General features: G+C 41.0%; 1 protein-coding gene across 1 annotated transcript in view; it reads right to left on the bottom strand.

The window, feature by feature from the left end:
• SH3RF1 (SH3 domain containing ring finger 1) overlaps nt 1–22,517 on the bottom strand; it is a gene marked incomplete at its 3' end in the record, with an annotated part of 89,815 nt that extends 67,298 nt beyond the window's left edge. Inside the window, exons 1-2 of the mRNA XM_082315452.1 lie at nt 22,483–22,517; nt 20,449–20,935 (exon numbers count right to left, since the gene is read on the bottom strand). Of these exons, the coding sequence (XP_082171578.1) occupies nt 20,449–20,835 (387 nt within the window). The 5' untranslated portion in view covers nt 20,836–20,935; nt 22,483–22,517. The remainder of the gene's footprint in view (nt 1–20,448; nt 20,936–22,482) is intronic.
• Nucleotides 22,518–27,389: the final 4,872 nt, after the last annotated feature.

Here is a 27,389-nt window from a genome sequence, read left to right on the forward strand (position 1 = left end):
TTGCTCAATATTTCTCTTTTCATCTGCCCTTGAAATAAAAAATGCATTTTTTTCAATAAACATCAAACGATCTAATGTCGTGACATAATATTTCATTATTTCCTCCAAAAACAAACCGCATTTATTCAATACGTGTACTTGAGCTTACCACAACAACAAGTACACTGGAGATGGTGATTCATCTCTATTGGTTTCTCAAACAGTGACAGAACACAAGAAAAAAGCACCCTATAAAAATCCCAACCACCATGTGTAGCACTACAAAGGTCCCTACACATATGTAAAACCAAAGCATAGAAGAAAACTGCCAATATGGTAGGAAATACAAGTGTACAGGACAGATAATGTATTCAGAGGTACTCTGTATAAGTAACATTGACTGAACACAAATATACCGATATTTATGAATGTATGAAGACACTGACTACTGAACATAGGAGTATACTGATAGTGTTGCTGTGCCTCCACCTTCACACACACACTGAAGTAAAAACAACTTTCTAGTACAACCTATTATTTGTTTGAAAGGAAATAATGGGCTTCAATCGTACCTCTGAAAACAACATGTTATTTTCACAGCTTGCTATACTTATTGCAATGGACAGTAAGAGAAACCACTCTGATAAAGTTTAGCAGAGAAGGAAAGTTAAAAACCAAACGAGTGGCATGTAAAACGCATCTTGATTATGGGAGAGAGAGTCTTGTGAATGTACTTGTTGAGAATTACTGGCCTTATCTCCCCTCCCCATCTGCTGGAAACAGGATCCAAATGACAATCCAATTCATTAAATATATTTTATAAAGTATTTTGGTATCATAATATAATCTTTCCACTAAGGGGTCAGACTTTAATGGAGAATCCAATGGCAAGAAAAAAAAAATACACCAGGAAAAAAGGGTGATTGTTAAAATGCAGATATAGTCTTAGGTGCAACTAATAGAAGATTATTTCTTGTCCCTCTTCCCCACAAAAAAACTAGGAATACTCCCATCTATAAAGAAATATAACTTGCCATAGGTTTATCCACCAAGTGAATCACTAATAAGAAAATAAAAATTCTTATTTGATAATACTTTATTGTGCCTTTTCAACAGTTGTGTACGGAACGTGTACACTGAAACTAATTCTCGGCACCTTCACTTATACATAACAAGAAATATTTATTTCACCACTGCAGCAATTAATACTTAATACTTTCCTACTACTACTCAAGTCATAAATTTTTAAGAGCCATGTCTAGGTTATGTATTAAGATGCAACATAGACCTGAAATCTTGATGGATCAGGTAGGTCTTTCCTTATTTATACCACTTAAGACTATTATTCCAGGCTATTATTCCAACCTATTATTCCAGGCTCCTTCATCTACATATTAATTTATAAATGAGACCATTCCATTCAAGATGAAGGCAGCAATATGCATAGCCCATTACTGCCACACCTCAGAATATTTTAGGGGCAGGAACTACAGACTAGCTCATAGCTCATGTCCTAGTAATTTCCCAAATAAGTCCTGAGTCAGAAGTATTACTTAAAGAAGCGATTTCTACAGTAGCTTGGAATCCTAAGCTCTCTAAGCAGCTGACACATCAGGTTTTCTTTTACGAGGGATTTCTCCCCCACGTAATTTGTAAGGAAGCTGAATAGTAGCATAGAATGTCTTCTTTGCCAATGAATACTTAATCTCACATTATTTTATATTATCTAGCATTGATTTTTAAAAGGTTTATAGTAAAACAAGGCTTTAAGTCAATTTTGAATCTTGAAACTAAAAATTACTGTTGAACACAAAGACAGTATCTGAAAGCAAATATAAGTTACCTTAAAAAAAATAAGACAGTAAGGTGACTAGAGGCAACTCTTGTTCACCCAGTCAGCATGCTGACACCTCTTTCCCTTCCACCTTCTATTTGAGTTAATCAAATAGACTGATTTTCATTTGGGAAATCCAGATTAATCTAAAGTACCTTCAGGCATTCATTTAAAATTTGTTTTCTTAAAACTGCACCCTCTAAAGTCACTGAGATGTTTTTTAAGAAGCAGAAAAGATATAAACAAAAACCCCAAAACTTTAAAAAAACAACAAAAATACTTTTCTCACTGTGAATGAAGACCTGCGTAACATACAAGTGATTTGATAACGTTTTACCCACAATGCAGTACTCAGTCTACAGACGATCTTTAGCTATGGCTGTTTAATGCTTTTGTGCCAGATTAAAAATTTCACTTTTTATTACCTTATATCTATTTCAACTGTATTATATCAGAATTTTAGCATATTGCCACCAGCAGCACTTACTATGCTCACCACATTGAGCATTAAAGCAAACTTCAGTTTTACCTTTGAGAAATTAAGGAGAGAATACCATCCCTCGTACTGATTTGGAGGCATTTTTTATCAAGTAATACTAAATGTATCAGGTTGTCTTGAATCAGAGACGTGTATCAGCCCTGGTAGCTGCCTTACTCCCTGTTCATTTTCTACTGACCTTCTGCAATTGAGTCCATTTTTTTTTTTTCTGGCATGCCCTGAACAAGAGGGTGGAGACACCCTAAAGCTCTTCAGCCTGCAGGATGGGGGATAGGGCCCACCCTCCAGAAGCAGGAGCAGAAGAGTCTACAGCTCCACAAACCGAGAATAAAAAAAATCAATGTATTTTGGTAAGTACTCAAGTCACTGAAATACCAGGTAGTTTTTTTGCTGCTGCTGCTGTTTTGAGTGACTGCCCTATTTTGGGAGGAGTTTTTTGTTTTTAAAGAAAAAAATAACTTTTGAAGGAATCATCAACATACCCATTTAAATCTAGGAGAGAATTTCAAACTGTGACTACCAGTGAAATACTCCTCTACAATTCAGGATTAGCTCACTCAGCTGTGGAGAGGCAGGCTTTCAGACACGTGCTGCTTTTCAGTGCTACCTATGGGCTAGCTGCAGTGGGTCGCTTTTGGAATACCGGTCACTGGGAAACCTAAATCAAAGCTGAGCTACATGATCGAAGCTGCAGTATCTAGCATCTTAACAGCCAAGTTTTTGTCAGTCCAGCTAAAAACCTTAAGAATATAAACACAATTGGGTCAGAGAGCCAAATTTGATGTCGCCCGCCTGACTGCAACAACAGGCTTCTGCAGAACAGCACGTGGGATAAACATCTGCCCGCTGCAAAAAATGTGCCTAAAATTAGTTTCAGAAGATAGCATTTAAATTAAGATCTCTCACCAGTAACTGTCATGGAAAGCACACTGATTTTCAACAAGAGCAAGTGTGGGGCAAGGCTTCCATTAATAATTTTTATCATTAAATCTACTACTATTAAGTCTATACTCACAAAGACTCTACTGCTTATTAACAGTTCTTTCTCATCTCAGCAACATATTAGATTAAGAGATAGATGAACAGTTTACTTTTACTGTTAAAGTGCTAGAGGCTACATTTAGTTTTTGACAGTCACAGCAGTTCTGATATGCCTTGGTGGCACATTTCATTGCAGTGTTACCGTTACTGACTGAAAAATCCAAGCACCAAAAGCACACACAGGAAAACGCTGGTGGATAGGCTTCGCATTTAATGGTCTTGTCCATGCGAGGATGATTCACTTCAGAGAAGCTTCCAGCACAACTTCACTTACAGTAAGAATTTCTCCTAATTTTGACACCCTTGGTCTAAGCAACATCTCAAGCAGAGTACCGATGTAAGCTCAAGTCCAGTGTTTTGGGTTCGCCCCCCAGCCAAGAACAGCCTGGGTCATACCCTGGTAATAACCTTGGCAGCACACTCTTCTGCTTCTATCACTGCCAATACTAATGAGACAAAACTAGACGGGAGAGGTTTCTTCGAAACTTGGTGCTGATGCTGCCTGGCTGGAACTATCTGTAATGCTTGTACTAATTATTCCTGAGTAGATTAGACCAGAGAGTGCCAAGCCAGCCCAGCAGCCCTCTCTGTGCACACTGTTTGGTGACCACATTTCTGAATTCAAAATGACATTAAATGGTTGACACCAACACAAATTGCAACAAAGCTATGAGTTTAAGAATCGTTACAGCTATCATAAGACAATCATCACTGAAGCACCTTGAATACAAGGGATTAAAAAAAAAAAAAAAAACTCAAGCAATACATAAAAGTAATTTACATAAATAAAAAAAAATCAAGTGATACCTAAAAAAAATTTTATTAAAAAAAGGCAAACAGTAAAATACACCCATAAAAATCCCAGTTTTGCTTTTTATTTGAAATATTGCACAGAATAAATGAAGAACGTGGAAAGAGAACAAAAGGATGATTTCTACACACCCGCAGCTCAGCTTTCTAGTGCCAACATTTTATATAGCACATTCCAGTCACTTTTATGCCCTCATCTGCACGCATCGAGTAGAACAGTTAGTCTCCATCTAGAGCCATAATGTGAGTATGTACTTGTACTTCTCAGTACTACTACATTTGTACAGCCTCAGATGTTCTCTCTCCTTGGAGGTAGAAGACTGTGGTTCTATTTTGTTTTTTTAAAAAAAGGAAACAAAGGAATTTTACACTGCTCAGTGATTCATTTTAAATACAGATTTACTACTCAGGCATTCAAACACTTGGTGCCGCAACATAAAGCACACAAAATTTAATCATTTTTTCTACCACCTAGAAAGAACATACCTGACACTCGTGTCTTAAGAGAACATTGAATCGGAAAAAGTGAAAGGCTACATACAATGTGCAAGGTCATATGAAAAACTGAAGTCCACATACATCTCAATGCAATTTGCTGGGTATTATTATTTTTAAGGCAATAACATTACACTGAAATTACTATTTTTGTTATTTTTCCTTCAAAATCAATAGCAGACATATAATCCCCAGAAGATCATAGCTAACCTGAAATGTAATATTCCGTTATGCATGCTTTTAAGGCTGTATTTTTAAAAGCAATTTAACTTGTGAAAAAAAACTTAATTTATGCTTTGATAAGTATTAGTTTCTTTCAAAACAATAATGCTCCACCATCTGAGAGTTCATCCCAAGAGATACTATTTTCTCATTAAAAACAGAAGTCAGAAACGAACTATTTTCTCCTAAATTAATCACATCTTTACATTACAGAGGAAAATGAGAAGAGAAATGTCACAGCTAAGCCAACACAAACAACAAATGTTATGTTCCCCATCTGATAGTCAAAAAATAGAGGAAAACCACACTTCGAGCCATACTTAAGTTTGTGCTTTCTAGACAAAATATACAATCAGAATTATTTTGTCTCATCAAATAATTCCTTGGGGACACAAACAAGGAGATTAAGAAAAAAAAGAAAAAGGTGCTATTTCCATAAAAAGTGTCATTAGTACCTGCAATACACGATCCAACATGACATGAGATCCAACCACCAAACCACAGATGTCTCGGCATGGATTCTCTTTAACCTCTATTACAGCACTGAAAGGGACAGCAAAACAATTCTCTGGCCCAATGACCCAAGCACTCACCTGGGATGTGGGCAGTTGGGTTTTAATCCTTTTCTTAGTGGATATTTTATTTTCACAGAGCAGAACAACTTCAGTTTTAGAAAGGGGGCCAAAAGTCTACATGATTAAGCCACTACGATCACCAGTACCAATCTTCACAGTACGTTAAATACTGAACAAAAGGCTGGATTATCTTAATTAAGGTGATTCACTTAAGGCAGATTTAATGCATACTGACAAAATGACAAAACAGGAAAAACAGGGGACTTCTGTACCCAATGCTGTTTTTTCCAGTGTCTTTGAAAAACGTTGTGTGCAAAGACGAACAAAAAGCATAGAGATAAAATACGAAGTATTTGTTAGCCCTTGATCTGAATGGTTAGCCAACTTTCATAGGTCCTTGCTGGCTTACCTCCATTAGAAAGACAAAATGATAATTCAAAATAGTATTTAGCAAGAACATTCATAAAATCATGATTCTCCAAAAACACAATGACCAAAAAACAGCACCCACATACTTTGCAATTGTTAATGCTACCAGCAAGTCCTGTGCTCTCTGGAGTGTTGTCTGGTGCCTTGATGGTTAATGCAGAGCTCTGCTTCTTTTTTTCCTTCTTTTTGACCCTCTCTTAGAAAATCCATTTTTCTTCAGGCACTAACCAATGACCCAGCTCTGATATTTATGGTCAGTTTTATCAGTCCTCATAGGGTAGTCTCCCCTGTTCCAGATTTATTATGCTGATCAGCGCCTTTAGCAGCAGCTTCTATTGCTTTAGCTACCACAGGAACACTAAGACCAGTGTCCCTCTAATGAAGGATATCTACTGCACTTGTTGATTTTTACCAGATCTGTTTTCATGGAAGCCATTAACACTCTTCTGTATTCCAAGAGAGTATTTTCCTATGTGTATTTTAATAGCAAAGTTCAAAACTGCAATTTTATTTCTATAGCTACAAGACCTTGAAAAATATAAGCACAGTGAGTGTTTACATAAAACCACTTCGGACAGATTTCTTCCATTAAACTTAATGCTGAATAGAAGAAAGAAATCTGCAGAAAGTGTTCTTTTTTCAAAACACAGCGCAAATCAAATGCTGTTTCATCCACTGAGTGCCGCTACTAAGACATTCGGACTCATTTATCCTAATAAAAAGCAACCACCTTCTCCGAAAACAGAGCACAGTTTGGCATCTAACAGTACGTTCAGCCGAGACTTCAGTAATTGGAGTCTGCACCCAAAACCAGAGCTCCGTGGTGCTGACAAAGCCCTGCCATTTGAATTCTGTTTGGTGCCGAGTTTGGTCTGCCTTTGTACAAAGGCATGGGCTTTCCCTAAGTCAGAAAACCACACTCTACCAAAGCTTCATTGACTCTACCTCTTTCCCCAAAATGAAACAAGCAGAAAGAATGTGAATCTGAGTTTTTAAACACATTCATGCATTCAAACCTAGAAAATTAGCGCATAACTTGATTTTGGCTTATCTGAAATCTTAGAAATTCTTACTAATGTTCTAGCTTTGAGAACCAGAGGTATTTGACTTCCCAAGAATTAAATGCTGTTTCTAAGGAGATGTGGGGTCCTAACCTTACATTGTAAACAGCAGTTAGAAGAGAGAGTGCCATGATTTCCTAAACGAGACTGCAGCCAACATCCAGAGAGTGAGGTTATCTGTTTAAGCATGAAGAGGATTTCTCCAACATCATAAGGTACCTTACGCAAACAAACTTAGGAATTCCTGGAGACAACTATTTAAAACTTGTTTGAAACACATGATCTAGAATACTTTGTTTTCCATTCACTATAGGCAAGATTAACTAAGCCCAGCCATCGAATATGCTGTGGTTACTGCATACTGGGCTACAAGATTTTTTGAGCTATAAGATGTCTGATTACAACAACCAAGTTAGTGCTTCTGTTTGATTCAGATAAACTACCTTGAACTTCAATCTGACTATATCTAAGTGAAGCTGCACTGAAATCCCCTTGTAAGCAGATGAAAAAATTCACACACACTGACTTCTTCTGAGGACTATGCCTCTGATTATTATAAATCCATGCCCTTCCATTACTGCAAGTACAAAATAGGCTCAAAAATAATTTTATTTCTTCTTGTTTAACCATTTCTAATCTAAACTCTATTTGTGACCTGAGCAGTACACTCCAGACAAAAATACACATCCATTCATACAACGACAGCCTACAGAAACCAATAAACAAGGGCATAAACTTCAACTAATCTATCTCATTAACTCTCATAACTCCCATCAACGTCAAAAAGTAAAGAATTGTGTGGTACAGCCTAACTGCATGTGCATTGCAGACATTTCAAAAGCTCTAAAAGGATTAAGGATGCCATGTTACATAAAATTTTACTCGGAGAATACTTTTAAAATGGCATCTGAGTTTGCATGTAAAATTCTGTGATTGCTGCAGGAAAAAAAGGGCACAAACACTTCCTGACAACTGTGCTGTTTTAACTCATACCCCATTTTTTCTTGAATTCCTTTAGCGCAAACTCAGAAAATTTGAAACAAGAGTATTACACTAAAAAAAAAAAGTGTCCCTATCAATCGCTAGGTATGCAATTATGAATACTTCCTATTTAACTGCATCAGACAGGGTATTTAATTTTATTCTTTTTAAAGAAATAAAACTATACAACCTTTGCACAGAGCGTGTAGAATAACCAGTTCCTCTTCTATGCCATTCAAAATAAATTTTGACCTCTTTTATGCTGTTCCTTTTAAAGGTAGGGAGCCGGTAAAATAACAAATAGGGAAGCATAAATGACAACAGCTTCCTGTTGCAAGCAACAAAATTCTGACTTGAGTATATGAAAAAGTATGATTTCCTGAGTAAAGACTGTACACCCGCAACAGGAGCTGAAGTTAGAAATAAGTTTTCATTGACCCTTACATTTCTTTCTGGGTTTGGAGGTTTCAGTATGAGAAGATAAACATTTCTTGAAATTGTAAGCTGCTTTGGGAATCTGTTTGCAGAAACAGCCCACTAGCTATTCTATTTCTCCACTGAAAAACCAATTCCAGTTATTACTGAAAGTAAAGACAAACACAAATCCCCCTTACTGAACGAAAATCCTGTATTTTGAAAACATAATTCTGGAAAGATAGTTCCCCTTTTAACTGTATTACAGAAAGGTGAGCTGCTCCACGGGACTGAAAACATACTGAAAATATTCTGTTATTTTGCTTGAAGAACCTGCCCCACCAAATTAGTTCTTCTCATCTGTCATGACTAAATTCAAAAGAAAAGAATGTAAGACTGCAGCCATGCTCTGGAGTGCTGGTAGGATGTTTACAACCTTATTTTCAGCTATTACTAACTGAAGGACTTCACAAAAGTCTGAGGAAACATGGAAGAAAGGTGAAAGAAAATGCTATCAAATCAGAATAGTCACAAATGCTCTTTTTTTTTTTCTGCCTTCTTTGAGAATCTTTTCCGATTTCCACGCAATTCCTAGGACACTAGCCCACCTTTTCCTATATTCTTTTTGAGTTCATTGAACGGAAGATTTAAATCTGTAGCGTTACTGGTTCTATGAGAACCATGAGAACTATGAGAATAGTTTATTAGTAATAAAATTGACATTTTTAGAATCCTGTGAAGAATCTCAAGGTGCTTGAGATATGCCAGAAATAATCCTCACAGTCCTGAACAGGAGGTTCTTCAACCATTTTGGAACTGAAATATTCTAAGTGTCACATATGTCACCTGACACACTATTTCAAAATAAATATGAAAAATAAAATACACAGTATTTTAAAATTAAAATACACACATACTGGAGGAAAATAGATGGCATGTGAGTCAACACGCTTAATTCTTATTCTTACCTCTTGTCTAGCCAACTCCTCCATATCAACTTTTCTATTTTGATGTTCTACGAAACCTTCCTCAAACATCAAGCTACCTCTTCAACTTGTTCCTCCAGCACCTCCTCCTCCCCAGGTCTCTAATTCAATTCCAGTGAGCAGAGAGTCATTTGCTCAATCCAATTTCCTCCTCCGTCATTTTTTATCCAATCTGTTTATTGCTATGTTCCAAATCTACTACCATAGTTTGTTTCCTTTCAACATAATTCACTATCCCTCCGTTCCCTTATTACTTGACCTTTCGGGTCTTTATCACCCATTACTACTGAAGTTTCTCTGCTTTTCAGTCATCTCCTCCCAGAGGCCTTCTCCCATCCTTTCAATGAGATGAGTGATTGCTTTCATGCCTCATACTCGCTCCGTGCTCAGCTCTTCTCCGCCCTCTCCAAATGCAAGGTCACCCTTGGCATCTCCTGGACTGGGCTCGCACCGCACATTCACTTCCTCTGCTCCTACTCTGGTGCTGTGTGAACATGACTGGCAGGGATCCTCATGTTAGGCTGAATTCTTCTGCTATAAACTGTTGGGTTTTGGTTGTTTTTTTTTGTTTTGTTTTGTTTTTTTTTTCTTTCCTTTCCTCCAGCTCCACTACCTCAGGAGCTTTGCTCAGAAGATGGACACAGCTTAAGTTCAACAGGGCTAGAAGAGCCAAAACTGAACAGAAGTAATATGCAGACTGCAGTGGTGGCCAATACCACATTATCTGCATTAATGTCTTTTAAATTCTGGTTCACAGACTACTGATTGCCTGAAAGATTTCCAAAGATAGCTTGTGAAACAACCACAAAGAAGCTTTTAATCTGCATAAGCATAACGGCAATGAAACAAACTGTTATTTTTATTTACCTCATTCTATATTTAAAATTTAACCTAATTTTATTGGGCTGTAAACCAGGAATTAATGCATTTTAAAAAAAAATCCTTTATTCCCCCCCCTCCCCAAACAAAACAAAGTGATGGTCCTTTCAACTTTTCCTCAAGTTGTAGGTACTATCGTAGTGTCTTATACTCAATGGAAGTTCAGATCAGCATTTCTCAACCTTTCAAAACTCAGCGTAGATATCAACACTTATTTCTGGAAGACCTGTATGTCTTCTGAAAGATTATCTATTCATCTACTTATTGACTATCCCTGCCCTGCTTAGGCCGAAGATCTAAGAGGATTACAGAACCTGGTGGCAAGGCTGAAGGCTTGTTAACTTAATAAGGCTGTGGATTTAAAATTGTGTTAAAATAAACAGGTTTTGAAAATGGCTTAACTCTGCTAGTGTGGATAAGATTTAAGAGTCTCCTCTCAGATCTTTATCTAGCTCATGTAAAAAGAAGACCATGTGAGATAGTAGAGCACTGGCATACATGAACAAGTGAAGGTCCGTGAGACATTTTCTTTTAGCAAGCTCTCAGCTTCAAAATAAAAGCTTCATCTTTACTCAGAGGCACATTACTACAGCACACTGAATTCATCTTTACTGGATTTGTTTAAAATAAGCTTCTAGAACAGCTATGCCCTATATATGCCAGCTCAGATAGTCATCTGATTATCTCTGAATACTTTTCATCTTAACACTTTTTAATCAGTCAGAAGTGCCTCATTCTTCTCCATTTTTTATATAAATAAGATTTTTTTATATAAAAATAAAATTAAAGAATTAAGATAGCATGCTAATAATAATTGAAGATATTTTTTTCAAATTATTCAGTATTGATCCTCTCACTCCTCTGTGCAAGTAAGACTACATTCCTTTTCTTGAGTTCAGCAGCTTGAAAGTCTGGTAGGAGCGAGTACTTTTGTCTTTAGCCAGCACTTTTTCAAAAGCTTGTCTTGTAAAATTGTGGTTCACGCAAGATAAAACAGTGCTTCAGTTCTTTAAAAAGCTTTTAATGTACATGTGTATTTTGGAAGTTTAGGTGCTGAGAAGAGGAAGTCAAGAGAGGCAATACGCACATCTTTCCTTTATAAAAAGGACAGCAGAGTTCTCTCACCTTACTGCAACACTAATGCCATGAAACAAAATCAGTTTTATTAACAAAGCAACACCGAAGACTGAGGAAGTGCTTCAGGTGTTACGAAGTCCAACAGGACACTCTCTGACACCTGGCTTATCTTCTGTGCAACACTGGCAGCACTCCTTCACTTCAGAGAGGAGGAGAATGATATCTGTATTAATTTTTAAGCAACATTGAAATGCTTACCTTTGATCAAAATGCATTTATGATTAATAGCATACTTCCCAGCTAGAAACTGTAAAATTATACTTTGCACATTTACAGAAAATGAAAATGGATAATCTACATTCGACTCTGAAGAATCCTGCCAACTTGGAAGACAGAACAGTTAAGCACCAGACCAGAGCTTTCAGTTCAATTAAAGAAAAAAACCACACAAATTTACACCATATTTTAAAAATTATATATGGAAGGCTAAGCATATCAGCACCGTTTCAAACAAAATTACTGTGCGAGAGAGATAGCGCACATACATGCGCACAAGACAGTCTTGTTCTCATTTTTAGGAGATCAGACACGTTCTCGCAGGTTCTGGTTTTTAATACTTGAGAGCTTAAGTGCTTATACTATAGGTGATGGTGGTGGGGAATTAATCAAAAGCCAAATAAGATCGGAACAAAGACCTAGATGAGAAATTAAATTATTTAAAATTCTGAACTGTTCATGCTCTTATGCTACAAATACTTAACTTTGTATAACAAATCACATGCTTGAGTGCCAGAAAAAGCGTCAAACGAGTGCCACAGTCCTAAGCTTCTAAGGGTACAGGGATAAACGTTTTCCATGGTGGATTGCTCATATGCGCCACAGTTGATTTTCATGTACCCAGGAAGCTCAGATTCTGAGACACTTTGGCAACAGCGCCTGTAAATGAAACATGAAGAGTTAAGTTTGACTTCTGTGTTTCATTTTCCCCTAGGCTGAAGAATCCAAACCTGTATGTTTCCAGGAAACACTGAATAACATTTTAAAGATATGCATATAAGCATCACATGTCAAAGAATTCCAAATACTGGACTCAGTTTCTCTCTTTGGAGTGACTGTCCTTATCTCCAGAGCATCTCCCCGAGTCCCAACGATTTCCTGACATTTAAGAGCATGCCGAAGAGAAAACAGACTTAACTCTTTGCCTCTGCGCTGACCAAGACCAGCTAGGGGTTTCGTGCCCAAGCTGCATGGCAGCCCTGGCAACATCTATGGGACGAGAATAAATGGAAGCAGTTATTCAGGCATTCTCAGTGCAGCACGGCTCTAACTAGGACAAGCTCCACTGTTTCGTCTGACGATCAAACAGAGGACAGTGCTGCCGTCTTATCTTTTCTGGGTATAGAGGGGGAGAAGTGCAGAAAAGAGCACTTGAATGTGCAATTCTCCCTCTTCAGGGCCACTGGCTTCCTAAAATTAATCCAGCTCACCTCAAAGCAGCCATTCTCAGTCCAAAAAAACCTGCTCTCCGAAAAGATTCTGATTTGGTGATATGAAAAGAAAAGCAAAGAAACTGATCTAGTGCAATTGACCCAAGAATTCACTGCTGATTTTCTGAGATGAGTTTTTCTGTCTACTAACAAAGAGGCATCTGATAGGAATTGAGATATAACAGATGCATACTTTTCCTTCGTGCACACAGTAACAAGGCGTATGTATGAAGAGGGCTGACCAGATGATATTTCAGCTTTAATTACTGAGACATTCTTGCCCACGCTAGGATGTGCATATAGGCAGTGATTTAAAGGAGAAGGAAAAAAAAAAAACAAAACAAAAACGAAACTCTCAAACCAAAGGAGGCTAAGCAACACAGGAATACTAACCTACACTTTACACTCTTCATTCATTTAGCACACTTAGTCATAAATACCACAAGAGCGTCTATAGTCCAGATACTTCAACAGAACATTTTCTTTCTTACTGCTTATTTTATGTTCCCTATGTTTGACACAGTCAAGGACAAATTGGACACGAGGGAAGAAAAATATATGTTTTCTTTTTCTTGGAAGTAGTACACTAAGATCAGAGGAGAGAGAACATTTGAATAAAGGACGATGGAGCCAAAGAAAAGACCAAGGAAGGTGTTAAGCATATCATAAAGAGAAGGCCAAATGCATTGCAAGGGGAAGTCCACCAAAAGAAAGACAAACAATTGAACATAACAAGTTTCCAGTTTTATTATCCCAGCTGCAGTTTCAGGCTTGCTGTTTTCCGCAGTTCCTATCCATGCACTAAACACAGGGGTAAGAAGGGGAAGGTACATGTGAACACTCAGGTAAAGGAGAGGGGAAGAGAAGGATTTCTAGCTGGCCCCATCCCAACCAGTCCCTTCAGGTCCTCCTACCGTACAGGATATCTATTAAGCCACCGAACAAGAGGTACCCATTGCAGAAAGACAGACGCTACGCATACAGAAACACAGCAATAGCACTACTGACTGACTTTTCTAACGAGACTCTGGACCACCTATGTAAAGCAATTTTAGTGGTATTTGATTTCTGTGGTAATAAGAGAAAAAATTAAAATATTTTTATTGTCATTAAAAAAAACTGCTCCCCTTCACAAGCCCATTAAAAGTCAGGGCTTTAGACTTCCTTTTTGTGCAGAAGTTAAAATTTTCTGAATGATCAAAGCTTTTTGCATAGAGCAATAACCTGTAACTCACCGGCCAAATTACAGTGGAGAAAAAAAGACACCATTTTATTTCAGGTAGGCAGTTTTAAACTAATCTACAGAAATGGAGGAATATTAAATTGGAAAATGAAGGGAAATAAAGACAGCCCCCTCTTCCACCTGAAAACAAAGTAATCGTGCGACAGTACCTCCCACTAATACACAAAAAAAAAGGGGGGGGGGGGGGAATTTAAGTATCGCACTTAAATACTGTGGATTTGTTTTTTAGTTTATAAATCAACTTAATGCAAAACCTAATTATTTTCTAAATAAAGGTATTACACTAGTTTCACAGCTATTTTCTCAAGCAGATTAATGTTAGCTGTCAGGTTAAAGATTGCTATCAGGGTTCAAAGCATGGAATTAAATATTTCTGTGCTACCAACACCATTCACATTAGATATTCTCTTTTTATTCCTTTCAAAACACACTCAAATCTACACACCAGTGTGCCAGTCGGATGCAGACTTCTCTAGCTGAAGAACAGAACACCAGCTTCCACAGAGTTTTTAAGCATCTAACTCTTCCTCACTGAGGTATTTATGTGATTCCCTATTAAACATCCAAACAAAATGAAATCCTTTTAACTATGTAACACTAGGCCCTGGACCATCTTTGGTACAGGAAATGGATTATGAACAGCTCTCCAGTAACATGGAAGTCAATGATTTAAAGAGTGAACAGCAGTTTCTACTGAACTCAACTGAGACTGTGGACCCATTGTAGAACACCCTATAGCTACATCCAAAATAAAAAAGTCGATCTCTGCCCTAGAGAGTATACAGTTTAAATAGCAAGTCAAACAAAGGAAGTACTATCAGTCATATCTGCAGATGGGAAACAGGCACAAAGAGCTCTGAACGACTCTGTGCAAGGTTATAAAGGATGTCTGTGGCTGAGCCAGGAACCGAGCCCGGAAGCTCTCGCTCCTAGCCCAATGCCGTTGGATACTGAGACAATTCTTCCTTTTGCTTATCCTCCCTCTCTTTACTTAATTACTCATCTCTGAGAGGAAACACATTAACACCACGAGAGACAGTCTATTTTCCTTTTATATTTATAACCTCCATCAAATTTTCTTTAGCTTAACATAGGACACAAAAGTGTTACAGAGAAGTAATTAAAATTGTACAAGCAATTGTAAATGTAAAAGCAGAATCTGGTATTTCAGAAAGCGTGAGAAGAAACAAAAGTGTGCATACGTGATTTAGAGAGACTTCCCAAAATGTTTTCTAATGATCACTCTGAAATATGAACAGGCGCCTATCTCCACATTCTTAAATTAAGATATTTCACGTTGAAGTTGCACCTCGACAATCCTCGTTTTTACAGGATGGAATACATGCAGAAATGCATAATTAAAACTACACAGACAACAATAAGATACACTTTTGTTTCTTTTTCATTAACAAGGGAGAAAGCAGATTTTATACAAATTTGTACAAACACAATCCTCAAAACCAGGTATCATCAAGAAATGATTCTCCAGCCTACCATCACAAATAGCAATCATGAAACTAACTGCATTAGCCACTGTTTCTTGCATATTTCTACAACCACATTTTCCCCAAAGTGGCATACTTTACAATTTGATCTGTTATCACAATTTGAGCCTCTTCTAAGAATACCTGACCAGCAGATGTTTCCTAATATGACATTTCTGTGTACTGTTTTATTCTGCTAACTCTTGTTCAGAGCCAATTTAAACATCTGCTCCAACCTACTACACCTGCTGCTATGCTTGGCAATCCCCATATTTATTTTCAATCCTTTAATGAAGTTATTAATCTATGAACGCACATTTTCAGTCCCATTGTTGTTTTCTAATCAGTAGAAGTTTCCTAATCCAAGAAGTTTCCTTTGACAACTAAGTTCTGCCAGGATCTCAGCAGGCTGGCGAGTGCCGTGGCTACAACAGCAGCACTTGTTTCAGCTCCTATCAGGTTTTTGAATCCTGCTAAACAGTCAAACCGTGTGCGCTGCCACCCTGAGCTCTGTTCTCCAGGGTGGTTAGGATAAAAGAAAACCAGCTGCTAACATCATGCGTTGAGTCCAACAGACAGAGAAGCCTGACCTGCTTAAGTCCAGACCAGAAGGTGGCCCATCGTCCCTGCTGCCCCAAGTTGCGTGCAGAGTTCAAACACCACGGCTGAGGGAAGAGAACTTGGCTACATTTATTTTCCTTTTTGGCATTAAAGCTGCTTCAGCAGTTCCCCAGCAAGCCTACTGGATCACAAATGACCGCTGCTGTGGCAGTACGGATGTAAGAATTTAAAATTTTACTGTTGCTTTCCTGTGTTACAAAAGCATGAGAATGGACGTGCGGGTTTACACTACAAAGCAACACAGCTGAGCATTAGCAGAAACTCACGGAACAACCTCCTCTTTGTGGGTTTTTCTTTCCTCGTCAGTTTAAAAGAATTTATTGCAAACATCTCAGATGTCAGTGGTTCTCAATAGAAAAACAAAGTTTTAGGAATGCACAGAGCAAGAATCTGTTGATGCAGTCAGAAAGCCCCCTTTGACACCTAAATGAGCATCTTCTAGTAGCCTGTAATGTTCCTTTACCCTCTCATTTCAAGAAGACTTCACCACCATCGTCAGAGATCTCCATCAGCTTTCCAGAATAAAAAGAAGAAAAAAGGGAAAAGCGCTAGGACCTTCCCATTGTCTGCACTGTAACATTTCCCGATAAGATTTCCCACGGACATACAGCATAATATACTCAAATTACACTATCCATACTTATTCAGCATAAGCGTCAACTCTATTCAGCATGGCCAACTTTTGAGCTATTCATGCTTTTCTTTTGAAAAGGGAGATCATTCGCATCCTTCACTTATCTCTTCATGCCTACACTTGGTGCAGACAACAGCTGAAAACATAATTACAAAAAAAAAAATCTTTTCAACAATGATGAGATTTCAGACTATCTAGACAACTCTGCTCTAGGTTCTGCTGGGAAGACACCCCGAACTTCAGAAACTTGGACTATGAAGAAACTAGCAGGAGAAGTGGTATGTCTTAGGCATATACAAATTCAAGGGAAAAGTTAAATGCATGTTATCTTAAATCTATCCTCTAGTAGAGAAATTAGAACAGCTCTCCAGCATCTATCAACTTAGGCCCACAGCTACATTTAGGAGTCCTACAACAAACATACCTTTGTAAAACTGCCATAAGGCACTTAAGATAATACCTGTTTGACGTACTTTGTGAAAATGACAAGATGAATAACACGAGCATAGATTTGAAACTAAGTACCCTAAAAATTTCATATGCTTTTTTGAAGGAAACAAGGCTCGTGATCATGCAGTCCCTCAACAGCCCTCAATAACTTGCTCCTGATGACCATTCCCAAGCAGATTTGACAGCAGGCTGTGGTTCTTAAACCTCTTCCAAGCCGTCAACCTAGCTGAAGGTTTTCACTTAAAAGAGAAAAGCATTAAATTAGCATCCATACCAGAGAGGAAGCTGCAGCATGAGCGCAACTATTATTTGTTCTTCCAGGCAAGCTGGCTGCTCAGAACAGAAGAGCTGGGCAGTCAGCAAACAGAGTTTTCCAACAGGTACAGCAGTATGCTGCCTTTGTCCAACCGGTACCCGGGGAAAGGCGCAGAAGGCTTTATGCATCAAAATAGCAGGGAATAGAAAGAGGGTAAGAACTTGCAGAGACAAATTGCAGTTGTTACAGCAGTGAAAGATTACAGAGGTTACAGAAAGAAACAGGGTTATTGCAGTGGGGGAGATACAAGGCACAAAATTTGTTAATCCCCACCGCCCACCCAGCTTCATTAGTTTTAAGACACAAGGAGCCATTTGTTTGTTTATTGCCACGTGTCACCACATACATAAGAGAATGCAATATACACAGGGCTGTGCAATAACAGGGCTGGCAGCTCCATAGTCATTGATACAGTTCAGGAAATCACGCTGCAGTACATTCTGTATTAACCTTTTCTGAAAATTATGGCATGCTCTGAAAGGGCATTTATGAGCTTAGTATTACTTCAGGGTATAAGCAGAATGTTTATGACTTGACAGCCTTCATCCACGTTCACTTCATTTAACGTAACAGCAACTTTCATCTACTAGTGCCCCTTCAGCAAAATTAGTTTAGGAAATCTGACTCTGCCACTCATCTAGAAACAGATTTTCCTCTCCAATTCCCAGAGAGGAACTGTATTTGCAACCATCTTTATGTTATAGTTAGCAAAACAAATAGGGCATTCACTTCAACGCTGTCCATTAAATTGGCGTTTTGCTTTCTGGACTTTTTTTTAAAGAAGACTTTTCATATAGAAAAAGGAAAAATTCTTATCTCCCCCTTCTTATTCCTCTGAGTCAGCTCGTGATTTTAGAAGTACTGCCTTCCTAGTAAAAAAGGCTCTGGACAAAGTGGATAAAAGATGAGAAGATCACCTTTCCCTGTCTCCCAAAGGAAAGAAGACACAAGAACGCCTGTGAAACCCCAGAAACAAAGATGTCTTCAGACTTACTGTAAAATGTTGAAATATATCTCTAATATACAGTGAGTATGAGTTAATTGCATGAGGAATGCACATGGTCACAATTTTAACGGCACACGGTACAGCATAACTAATAACTTGAAGCAACATTCCATATGTTATCACTTTCTGCTCTGCACATCTGGAAATGCAAATGTTGCACAACAGGATATTATAGAACATTAAAAAAAGAGAGAGAATATTCCATATTCAAGTTATTTTCTCTAATAAGGCTTTGAGAAACTCTGAGGCGCAGTCATTCACATATGCAGCACACTGCTGCAGGGGAAGCCTTGTTGGAGGAGCAGCAGTCTCTGAAAACACAGTTATTTACAAAGGTTGACATGAAAATATCTAAACAAGTTACATGGGTATTTTGCTTTGTTTTAAGTTGAAGAGCTTTTGCAAATGCAAGGCATCATGGTAAACACCTTAAGGTTCTGGAGAAGACCTGCCTGGTTTTGATACTACTGAAGCTCCTTTATTTTTCAAGGTTTACCTTCTGAGAGAAAAACAAAAAACAACAACAAAAAAAAAACACCACCACAAAAAAAACCCACATCATCTTCTCTCCTCCCTTACCAATTAATCTATGCACAGAACAAAACTCATTAACAGGAAGTGGCATGATGATTTTGATTTTTATATTCTAAAGTAATGAACCTAATGAGGGTCTCTACCAAGCAGAGCAAACAATACAATCTAATGGAAGAACACCTGTATTTTAAATCCTTATGCAGACTTAAGAGGTGTATCTAAGATGTTTTAGAGAGATCCCAATCATGTAAGTACAACTGAGGACAAATCAGGGTAAGGCTTCCTTCATTAGGTAAGTACACTAAACCATTCAGCTATACTTTAAAATAAAGACTAGTCCTGCCAAATACACGTTTAAGCCCTCTCCTTGGAACTACTTAAGACACTTCTTAAAAATAAAATAAACTTCACCAGAAGGAAACCACCTAAACCATTCAGAAACTCTGCTTCTAACACAGGAACTCTGAATACACAAGCATCATAAAGTGAGCAGCAAGACCTTTCAGAGAAGCTGTTCTGCCTTGTCATTAGATAAAACAGAGCAAGGTCAGTTATCTCAAAATTATATTTCCCAACACAGACTCTAGAATGGATAATCATAAGTGAGGCTACTGAGTCTTGATTATAAGGTATGACAGAGTCTACAGGTTGCATAGATCATAGGAAGGAACAGGAGTACAGACAGAAGGCAATGTCTTCCCATCACAGTACAAAGGTTTTCCCAATCACTTAGAAAAAATACTTTCAGGAAAAACTAATTAAAGAAGGGGTGAGGACTGAGAATATAAATAACCTACCAGACCACAGTAATTCAAAGATTTCTTTTTAAAGGAAGAGAAGTAAAAATGTAGCTCCTTAGAAGCCAATGGCAAAACCTTCATCGACTTCAACAAGAACATAGCTTCCCTGCTCATATTTAACATTTGTTATATCTAACTCAAAGGAAATTTACTGACACTTGGAATCATTACAGAAACCACAAGAGCCAAAATAAAATCTCTAATCTTGCAGTTGACAAACCAAGAACAATTTCAAGTGTTCTTCACAAGACATTTATCCTTAACAATTACTTAAGCTTTTCACATACGATCATCTTGTTCTATTTAACTTCCTTTTAATAACACAGTTATTGAGATGCTTTTCTTCTCCTTGCCTCAACAACTGAGAGTTCTAGTAAGGAAGTATTATAACTGGTATTTACATAACAGTAAACTAATACTGATAACACTGATGTGTTTTGCTAGAAATCTACAACAATTCTCAAAAATACTTTGTTTTGCCATATTTACTATCTGACTGCCCTTACACTGAAGCAGAGGACATCAACTGTTTGGAAACAGAGCAGGAAAACGTACAATTGCAAAAAAACACCATCATCACACAGTGCTTACCCTAACAGGAGGGCTCCGTGCTTGCACCCTTTGCTGCTGTCCAACTTGAGAGCTCTGCAGGTCTTTTGATCCGCAATTAGCTACAGCACTGATGGGGACCCTTAAAGCATTTGTGCTACCAGTCCCACCACCAGCGCTGGGTTTTCGAGGCCTCTGTTTGATACCATCCAGTAGTCTAACAAGCAAAATATTACTGGGAAGTTCGTCAACACTGCAGTCCACTAAAGTCCTGCACTCTGGGCATCGAAGCTCATTTCGAGAGCTCACAATGCCCAGCAGACAGCGTTTACAAAACGTGTGTTGGCAAGGCAAGACTTTTGCAGAAGCATCAAGGCGTTCCAAGCAAACAGGGCACTCCAACAGATCCAGCAAAGCTGATTCATCCATTTTCTCTGTATTACTTAACCAAAAAACAAATCTTCGCAGAATTTGTGTTTTGAGCACTCCAAGGATATCATGTTACATCCATTCCTCTTCTGACAGTGCTCTGAAATTTTTTGAGAGAATAAGGCATTAATAAGCTGGAAAAGAGAGTCAGCAAGACTATTTTATATGAGGATGTTCATAAGAAGAGCACAATAAAAGATCTTTAGACCAATTGAGTAGATACTTCCAATAAATGGAAGAAATATCAAAATAGCAACAAATAATAATAGCAATCTACATTAATGTATCTGTTCAGTTAAAATATTATAACAAATGCTAACAGCTAAGGTTTTTAAATTCAAGTCCTCATAAATTTTAATCTCGAGTGATTCTATTTTCTCAAATTATTCCAGCATGAAGAGATATCCCCAGTACAGCATTATAGTGAAGCGCACTTTTCCTAGTTCTTGCTTAATACACCTGTATCTCTGAACATTTATTTGAAATTACCTTTGTTCACGACAAGAAGACGGCAGAGGTAACTACAACTGGGTCCAAAACAACAGAGCGTACACCAGCAGGGCAGAGCGAAGGGAATTACATTTATGCCAAGACTAAGCCAAGAGCAGACTACGTTTCTACCATTTCTGTGAGAAGTAATAGCAGCACATAATACACATCAATCTTGACAACAGCCTCCAGCGCACGGGGTTTTAAGCTTACCACAGGCACTGACAAGAGGGCTCATTGCGGTGCCGCCTTTGAGAAGCGCTTCAAAAACTATCGCGAAGTGATTTACAGCAGGAAGTGCTGCTGCCACAGCGTTCGGACAACACGAGCGCTGCGTATGCAGCCACACAGGCAACGCGAGCCTTCGGCCAGCTGAAGCGTATGCACCGAGGGGCTGCAGAAAGGGAGGGAAAAAAAAATCATCCCACCACCAAAAAGCCCCCTAAAAAAACCACCATCCTGCGGGCAGCCACACCGGGCTGCTCCGCAGGGGAGAAAACGCCTTGTTGAGCTCGGCGCTCCCCACCGCGACGCGCCCGCGTACTTGGGGCGGCAAGGCAGCCCCAGCCCGGGCCCGGGCCGCTGCCCCAGCGCTTCCCGCGGCGGCACGGCGGGGGCCGCCCGGCCGCGCAGCCCCGTCCTGCCCCTCGGGGGCTGCCGGGGCCGGGCCCCGGGCGAAGTTGCGCGCCTCCACCCAGCCCCCGCCGCCGGCCTGCGGAAGCGGCTGGCGCGGCTCCCCGGGCGCCGGACGCGCGTCGGGGCGCTCGTCCCCGCACCCACCTGCCTTCGGGCTCCGCGTCCGTACCGGCTCCTTCTTTATTTACGTCTCTCTCCCCACGCCCCCCCCAAAAGCGCGTCGCAGGCCGGCAGACCCGGCGGCAGGCGTGCGCGCCCCTCCGCGGGCCCTCGGGGAGAGGGGCGAGCGGGGCCGGCGGCCCCAGGAGGTGCATCCCGCGGCGGGGCGGGGGGCAGGAGGCGGGCGGGGGGCAGGCCCGGGGCACAGGGCTGTCACCCCGCCCCGCGGCGGTGAGGAGAAGGGGGGGGGGCGGGCCTGCGGCCCCTCCGCCGCGCCGCGCCGAGCCGCCCCTCAGGGGGCGCGGGAGGGTCCCCGGGGAGGCCGAGCACCGCCCCCCTCCCCGTCCCTCACCCGACTCTCACCGTGTGGCGCCGGAGGGGCCGCGCCGCCCCCGCTTTGTTCCCGTGAGGAGCCGCCGCCGGCCCCACCGGTGCCTCTCCCGCCGCGGCAGCGCCGAGGCTCCGGTCCCCTCCCCGCCCCACCGCACCGCGCAGGGCTGACGCGAGGGGCGGCACCGCCCCGCCCCGCCCGGCCCGGCGCGGCGCGGCACGGCACGGCACCGCCCCGCCGAGGGGGCCGCGGGGAGGGCGGCCCCCAGCCCGGCCCGGGCCGCCTCCCCTCCGCGGCAGCGCCTCCCCTCACGGGAGGAGGCGGGGCCGGGCCGGGCCGGGCCGGGCGCCCCCTTCTCCCCACCGCCCCCTCGCCAGGTGCCGTGGGCTGGCGGCGGGGGCGGGGGGCTTCCCGCGGCAGGGGATCCGCCGTCGCGCCCCGGTGAGGCGCTCCCCGCCCGGTTTGTGGGGCGTGGGGGGCCCCGCCAGGCACCTGAGGCTGCCTCCGGCAGCGGGGGGGCGGCGGTGGAGAAAGCGGGGGGTGGCCGGAGGGGTCTCCCCGCTCCCTGTGGTAAATCAGGCCCCGGGGCGGCGGCCCGCGGCTGCCAGGCCCCACGGAAGGAGGAGCCGGGCGAGAGCCGGGGTGCCCAGAGCCCGCGGCGGCCCGGCCAAGGAAAGGCTCCTCAGGCCGGGCGGGCAGGCGTGGGGCGAGGGGGCCTCTCCCGGCGGGGCAGGCGGGCCTGTCCCCGGCTGTGCCCCGCTCTGCGCCCGGCGGGAGGGGGTGAGGCCGGGGCGCGGGGGAGCGGCGGCGTTTCCCGCCTGTGGGCGGTGGCCGGGGGCCGTGGCGGCGGGAACGGGCAGGGAAGGAAGGGGAGGAATGGGGGCGGGTGGGTGCGTGGGTGCCCGCTGACACCGAGCGCTGCCCTCGGGTGCAGCAGGGCGCTGTCAGGCCCTCGCAGACCGCTCTGCCATAGGGCTGAAGGCAGCATACAGCGCTCGTCTCGGCTGTGCGTGCCTCTCTCAGGATGACACAAAGTTATTCGTTAGTGTTGCTCAATTAAATAAATCAAGCGTCAGCAACTGCCCCAAATGGGTGCGCGCCTCTCGTGACACGCGCACCTGCGTTTGGGAGATGAAGTGCTTGCGTTGGAGGCGTTGTATGCGAAACACTTCTCTACAAGACACTGGGAATGAAGGAGGAAGCAAACCCTAAGGCGCATACAAATTATCATAAAGCAGCAAAAAGGAATTTAAAAAATGCACTTTTGAAATCAGATGAGGCACCGTGTCTATGGATGGTGAAACAAACCTAGAGAAACGTGTAAGTTCCAGTTAATCATCTTGCCGGCTGCAACTCAGAAAGGAAGCAATCCAAAAGCTTCCTTCTTGCGTTGAGCTATTCAAGTTTGTCTGTCTTACTGAATTTTGTGTGCATATAAAAAGCTTTTTTTTTTTTTTTTTAATGGGTTGTGTCAGTTTGTGTAAGTTGATAGCGTGACAGGCTTTTCTGTCTTACTTTCCTTTGTTGTTTTCTACAGTAATGATATTCTGTGATTACTAGGATTTCCAAATAAGTGCCCACACTGAATGCATCTCTAATTATTTTAATTTTTTTAATTATTAGTAGTAGAAATATTGAAAGTGCTAAATATCTTCAGTTCATTAAGAAATAAGGTTTCCTCCCCCATGAATTCTGGAGTTTAGGAAAACTGATACAGATGGAGTTCTGGTCTGTGTGCTTTCCAGCGAGTATCAAAATATAAATAGAAGAGAAGGGTATAAACATCTGATACTTAAGAATATTCCCATGTCTCGTAGTATTCTTCTATCTTGCCGTGTCAGCGCTGCCGCAGAAAGAAGGAAAATTGGTAGATATAAAATAGGGACTTGTTGAATCTAAACAGAAGTTCCTCTCACAATTAGGTTTCCCGTTTGGCTGTAGCTTTTCCAAAAGATCTCATCAAAGCTGCGTGGTAATAATTTGCCAGCCTTTCCAGCGTAGTTTTGTAAGCAACACAATTACTGTTGTCTAAACTTAAGATTGCTGCCTAAGGAATGTAAAATATGTATTAAAATGGTAGCGGAATTTACAACACAGGTGGTGCACCAGGGAAGCAAGATTAAAGTTCAGAGAAGCAGGATAAAAAGATTAGCCCTTTATCAGGGCTGGTCTTTGACAGTGTTTTATGTAAAGTCTGTAAAATACAAAATACATTGTGGGATACTAGCCAAAGCAGTAAACATTCTGAAGAATATCAGATAAATATGTTACTTCCTGAGCAGCAGCAGTAGTTAATTTTCAAACAAATATAATCTGTGTAAAAGTCTGTGGGTGTGCGTGCTGATGTACGCCACTGCCCTCTTACGGATGAAGTGTTTGAGTCGGAGCGGCTGGAATAGTCTGACGCCAGGACTGAAAGGAACAGAATTGCTGTTACGTTGAAGCATTTATTCATTCTCGCTTCCAGGCACAAGCAGGGAACCGTACACTTTGCACGTTTTTACACGAGGAGACCTCCCTTCTTGAAACCATTCCGTTCTTATGTACAGTTCATTAGTTCCTTGCACAACCTTTACTAAGTAATTGGTGCAAAGGAGAGATTGCACAGGACAGAGAACCATTAAAACCACAGATTTGAAGGAAGAGGCCCTGCAGTTACTCAAATCCCTGGATTTCTATGATTATAATATCTATTAATATTTGTTCATATTTGTGAAAACATATTTATTACACACTTTTGGTGTAATAAATTGTACTTCTGAAGTTGGTTTTCAGGCACAAACTTTTTTTTTCTCCAGCGTATGCTGTTTCTCTTCATCTGGAAGCCGTTGGATAAAGGAAGAAGCAAAGGGCGATAGGCAGAACAGCAAAAGACAAAATGTCAGTAGCAGAACTGGTAACGCCTGTTTTCTTTCTTTTTTCTGTGTTCTGTGTCCAGGATCCTTCGTGCAATAAACCCACTATGTCCTCTCTGCTCCTCCTTCCCTTTTGCCGATACCTTCGTTTTCTTCTGTGGGCCAGGCAACCTACAGGCCTCCCCCCATGCCTTCAGCCCTCACTGCCAAAACAATCATACTTTCTATTCCTCCCTAAACCCCACTGCAATAATTCCTGTTTCTATCACGTTTCCAAGTATCCTTAGTGTTTCCTCTGTCTTTAAAATGCGAGGCAGTGTAACACTGATAAGTTGGCAGGCTAACAAGACGAGATAACTTGACCTTTGCTGCAGCCTTTTCTGTAGGGAGGACATTACATTTTAGATCTTTTCTGGGTATGACTGCTGTTTTCCATAAAACCTATAGAATCTTAATATCTTTACAAATGTCCTGTCAGGTTTTGCCAATGAATTATAAATAATTGGGAAGAGAGGCTGGCAGATGCACTCTATAATTATTTACATCTAGTTCCTTAGGAAATTTAACAAAGAAGTGGTATGAGACATTTCAGAATAGGATTCCACTTGTTAGTATGCAAATCTTTTGAAACATAGGGACATTTGCAAACTAATGCATGAAAGAGCAAAAGCATTAAATGCACTAAAATGCACTAATGCACTGAAAAACAAAACTAGGTCCAATCTCCACTCTAATACTACAAAATGAAGATTGTGACCCCGATGGCAGGATAACCTGTGTGCCTGAAAAAGTCACGTTAGCAGTCTGTATATTTAGATTCACAAAACAAAACTGGGTGAGTGCCGAGTAGAGAAACCCTGGCCTGTGAGAATAAACCTATGAAGGCATATTTAATTTATTTGTGAATTCCATCCTTAAAATCTTGAGATGACTACAAAAGACTCAAGGGTAATAAGAATCATGGAACAAGAGGGGTTATGTCCTATCAGAAAGAAAACATAACACAAGATAGTGTCTTGTGGCAGTCATGGTCTGATTTTTTTTTTTTTATTTGTAGGTTCGGGAATGAATTTTAACATTAAGATTATTTCTACTGAGAAGAATAAGGATGTTTTTGTTTTAAGATACATTCTGTGTACTAAACTATTTTTATAGCTATTTTTTTGTCCGAAAGGATGATGTTTTCCCATTTGTAATGTCCACATCAGCCCATCTTTCCTGTGCAATGTAGATCTCAAGCACAGACCAAAAAGGTTAATCTTTTTTCCTTGTAAAATGACCCCTGGAGATGCAGTGGCAATTTTCTTTCAAAGGCCACGCAAGCTTCCCACTGACATCAATTTAGTAAGAGTTTACTGCTGATGGCCATGCCAGTATTGCTGGCTTTATATTGGCAAGTGCAGCACACGGTGAAGCGTGGCCAACTGTCCTCAGATACTGGAGGAAATGAGCAAGGATGTTCTTCAGTGACTTTGTTCCTTTTTCATTAAAGAGTTGGGGATTTTTTTCCTGGTTTTGGGTTTTTTTGGGGGGTTGAGGGGATTGTGGTTTGGTTTTGGGTTGTTTGGGGGGTTTTTTACGAGATGTCTATGCTGCAGTTCATGCTAGCTTTAAGTTGCCTAGCTCGGTTACTGTAGCAGAATTCTGGCAGCGTGGAGCTCAGCGTGGTTGATACTGATCCAGTCAGTTTGCTGGCAAACTGAGTTTTGTGCTGCCCCTGCTGCATTTTCTGTGTTGTCAACTAGTCGTAACTAGACCCATGACTGTAATACAAATATACTTCTAAGGGTTCTGCATCCTGCCAGAAGGGTCTCTGCTCTTTTTGTATTTGTGAGGAGGCAGGAGAAATGGGTTCTTGTGCTTTCAGTACATTTTGGCTTCTAGTTTTACATCTTTATTCTGTATTCTAGGCATCCAGCTTGGGGTATAGACAAAAGTTGCCTGGCTGCGTCTCAAACCTGACAAGACAGAGATGGCATTTGAATTTGGATTACTTTTTAGTTTCCTGTTTCCTTGAGGAGAGTATCATTCATGTATTGATGTTGTGAACTAGCTCTGACAATGTGAAGCTGGGATCGTACCTT

This window comes from Platalea leucorodia, assembly GCF_965183815.1.
Source record: "Platalea leucorodia genome assembly, chromosome: 6".
In the NCBI taxonomy this organism is placed as follows: Eukaryota; Metazoa; Chordata; class Aves; order Pelecaniformes; family Threskiornithidae; genus Platalea; species Platalea leucorodia.